The sequence below is a fragment of the Centruroides sculpturatus genome, unplaced genomic scaffold (assembly GCF_000671375.1).
Source record: "Centruroides sculpturatus isolate CEXI.00-Female unplaced genomic scaffold, Cexi_2.0 scaffold39, whole genome shotgun sequence".
In the NCBI taxonomy this organism is placed as follows: domain Eukaryota; kingdom Metazoa; phylum Arthropoda; class Arachnida; order Scorpiones; family Buthidae; genus Centruroides; species Centruroides sculpturatus.
The window spans coordinates 1,401,997-1,404,300 of record NW_019384314.1 but is presented as its reverse complement, the minus strand read 5'-3'; the positions used below and the strand labels follow the sequence as shown (position 1 = coordinate 1,404,300).

Sequence of the window (2,304 nt, the reverse complement as noted above, 5' to 3'; positions counted from 1 at the left end):
GTTTGTACAAAATAAAAAAATAATTTTTAACGATACAATAGTCTTCGTTAGGCTTAACATCGACGAAAATTCAACGCGAAGCGACACGCAACGGAGAGAAATTTCAACATGGGATAAATTAATATATTTTTTCGTACATGATTCGTTATCCGAACCATCCCAGTCCCCAATTGATTCGGATAAACGACGCTCTACTGTATATACATACAGTAAAAATTATCTTAATTAACTTTCCCTCTTATATGAACTACGTCTACTCATCATAGAAGGATTTTCATGCCAAAGACAATCCATTGGCATCTCTATGATTAATACAGTTTGTGTGCAACTGCACCTTGTGAATTTCTAGTTTTTCCAGATGTTTCACGACCCGTCTGGATCTTGCCAAAGAGCAGAATATCGAGGTCTTCTGGGATCAGGCGTCGATCATCAAGGCTACAAGATCCAGGCAGGCCATGAAACATCTGGAAAAACTAGAAATTCACAAGGTGCAGTTGCACACAAACTGTATTAATCATAGGGATGCCAATGGATTGTCATCGGCGTGGAAATCCTTCTATGATAAGTTGACGTAGTTTATATAAGCGGGAAGTTAATTAAGATAATTTTTATTGGATGTATATATTTTATTTTAGTTCTTTATTTCGTTTTAATTAACTTATATAATCTTTGCGAATATTTAACCTTGTTAAATCTTAACGTAAATTTGTATAACCGTTTTTTGAATTTTTGTTTTACGTAATTTCGAATTCTTCGTTCGATTCAAAATGATAATAAGTGAGGATGATCGCTTAAAGCGTTCGAAAGCATTTTTAAGATATTAAAAACAATTTGCTGGATTGTTTAAAGGTTTTGTTTTTTACTTATTGTAGTTCCAGTAGGAAAGTATTTATTTTAAAAAAATGACATCAAATATAAAATTTATTATTAAATTTTTATTAAATGTATAATTTTTGTGTGTGTTTGTGCCACCACCAGAGAGTAAATTGTAATGTTTTTCATGCTGCTAAAAATACAGTTTAGCTGCCAGCATGTACTGTACCTCCTAATAGAGGACAAACTTTTCTGTCCTAATGGTGTCCATTATTTGGATGGTATACAGTATTAAAATAAATAAAATATAGTAAACTCAAATAATTAACAGCTATAGATTTTGAAATAATTACATAAATGAATCCTAAAAAATTAAATATATTCCAAGATAAATTTTATAAAAACTCTCTAGAATAGTAATGAGAAAGTATTAAAGGTAATTACAGCCAACAGAATTTATAAAACATCATAAAAAATAATCAAGTAAATATCAAATAAATAATCTTGATATTAAAAAATATTGTTATATAAATATTTTACTTACTGCTAGTTGAACCCAAAACTGGATCTCTTGAAAAGTCTATCAATTTATTATTTTTTGTATCTTCAGAGAAGTAAGCTGTAAATTAAATAAATATGATTATATAAAATGTACCGTACTGTACATTATTATTATACATAAAATATTTTAAAGTTTAAAATAATCAGTTTAATTTACATGCATCTGACTGGTAGTTTCAAAGTTTAAGGAGATCTTATTTCTTAGATTGATCCATTTTTGAATAGTACCAGATTTTATTGCAGTGAAACTGTCAAATTTATAACCATTGCTTTCTATTTCATTTAGCATGTCTTTCACTTTTAGTTGAATGAAATTAATATCATTTCTTTTGTAAAAAAGGTTTTATAAAGATTAAAGGATTTTTATTGTAATGAAGTTATCTTCCTTTTCTAATTTGTTAATTTGTAAATTTCCCACAATTGATATTCCATGCAGTTATGTGATAAGAACATACTGAGGAGGCTCCAGTGTTTATGTTTTGTTTACATTTTCTTTATATTCTTATCAATTATTTCTGTGTATATTAATTTGTTATTTTTGTTAACCATTGCCATCATATATTACATTTATTTTGTAATGGCATATAATTTTGTATTTTAAAATTTTTATGTTTCATGCTTGTGCACAAAGAGCAATTTGAAAATCTATGTCTAGATTTATAAAGTTCCATCAGTCATATTACCTAAAGAAGACTGTTACATACTGTCGAAAGTGCTTGTTATTTAAATGTATTTACCAGCAATGCCAATAGACTGTTTTTATATTTTTGTTTATTTATATATATAAAAATGAATGTATGTGTGTCTGTCCTTCATGCATTACCACACTGTTTATCCGATTGCCGCGAAACTTTGGAAAGTTGTTTAATATACTCCCGCAAAGGTTTCTGGCATAGTACATTTATCCTACGATAGATGGCGCGCGTGTAT

At 28.5% G+C, this 2,304-nt stretch overlaps 1 protein-coding gene across 1 annotated transcript in view; it reads right to left on the bottom strand.

Moving 5' to 3' along the window:
• Positions 1 to 2,304, bottom strand: part of LOC111622835 (nuclear factor NF-kappa-B p110 subunit-like) — a 95,167-nt gene that overhangs the window by 8,679 nt on the left and 84,184 nt on the right. The window contains exon 11 of the mRNA XM_023365259.1: positions 1,358 to 1,432. Coding sequence (XP_023221027.1) covers positions 1,358 to 1,432 — 75 coding nt within the window. The remainder of the gene's footprint in view (positions 1 to 1,357; positions 1,433 to 2,304) is intronic.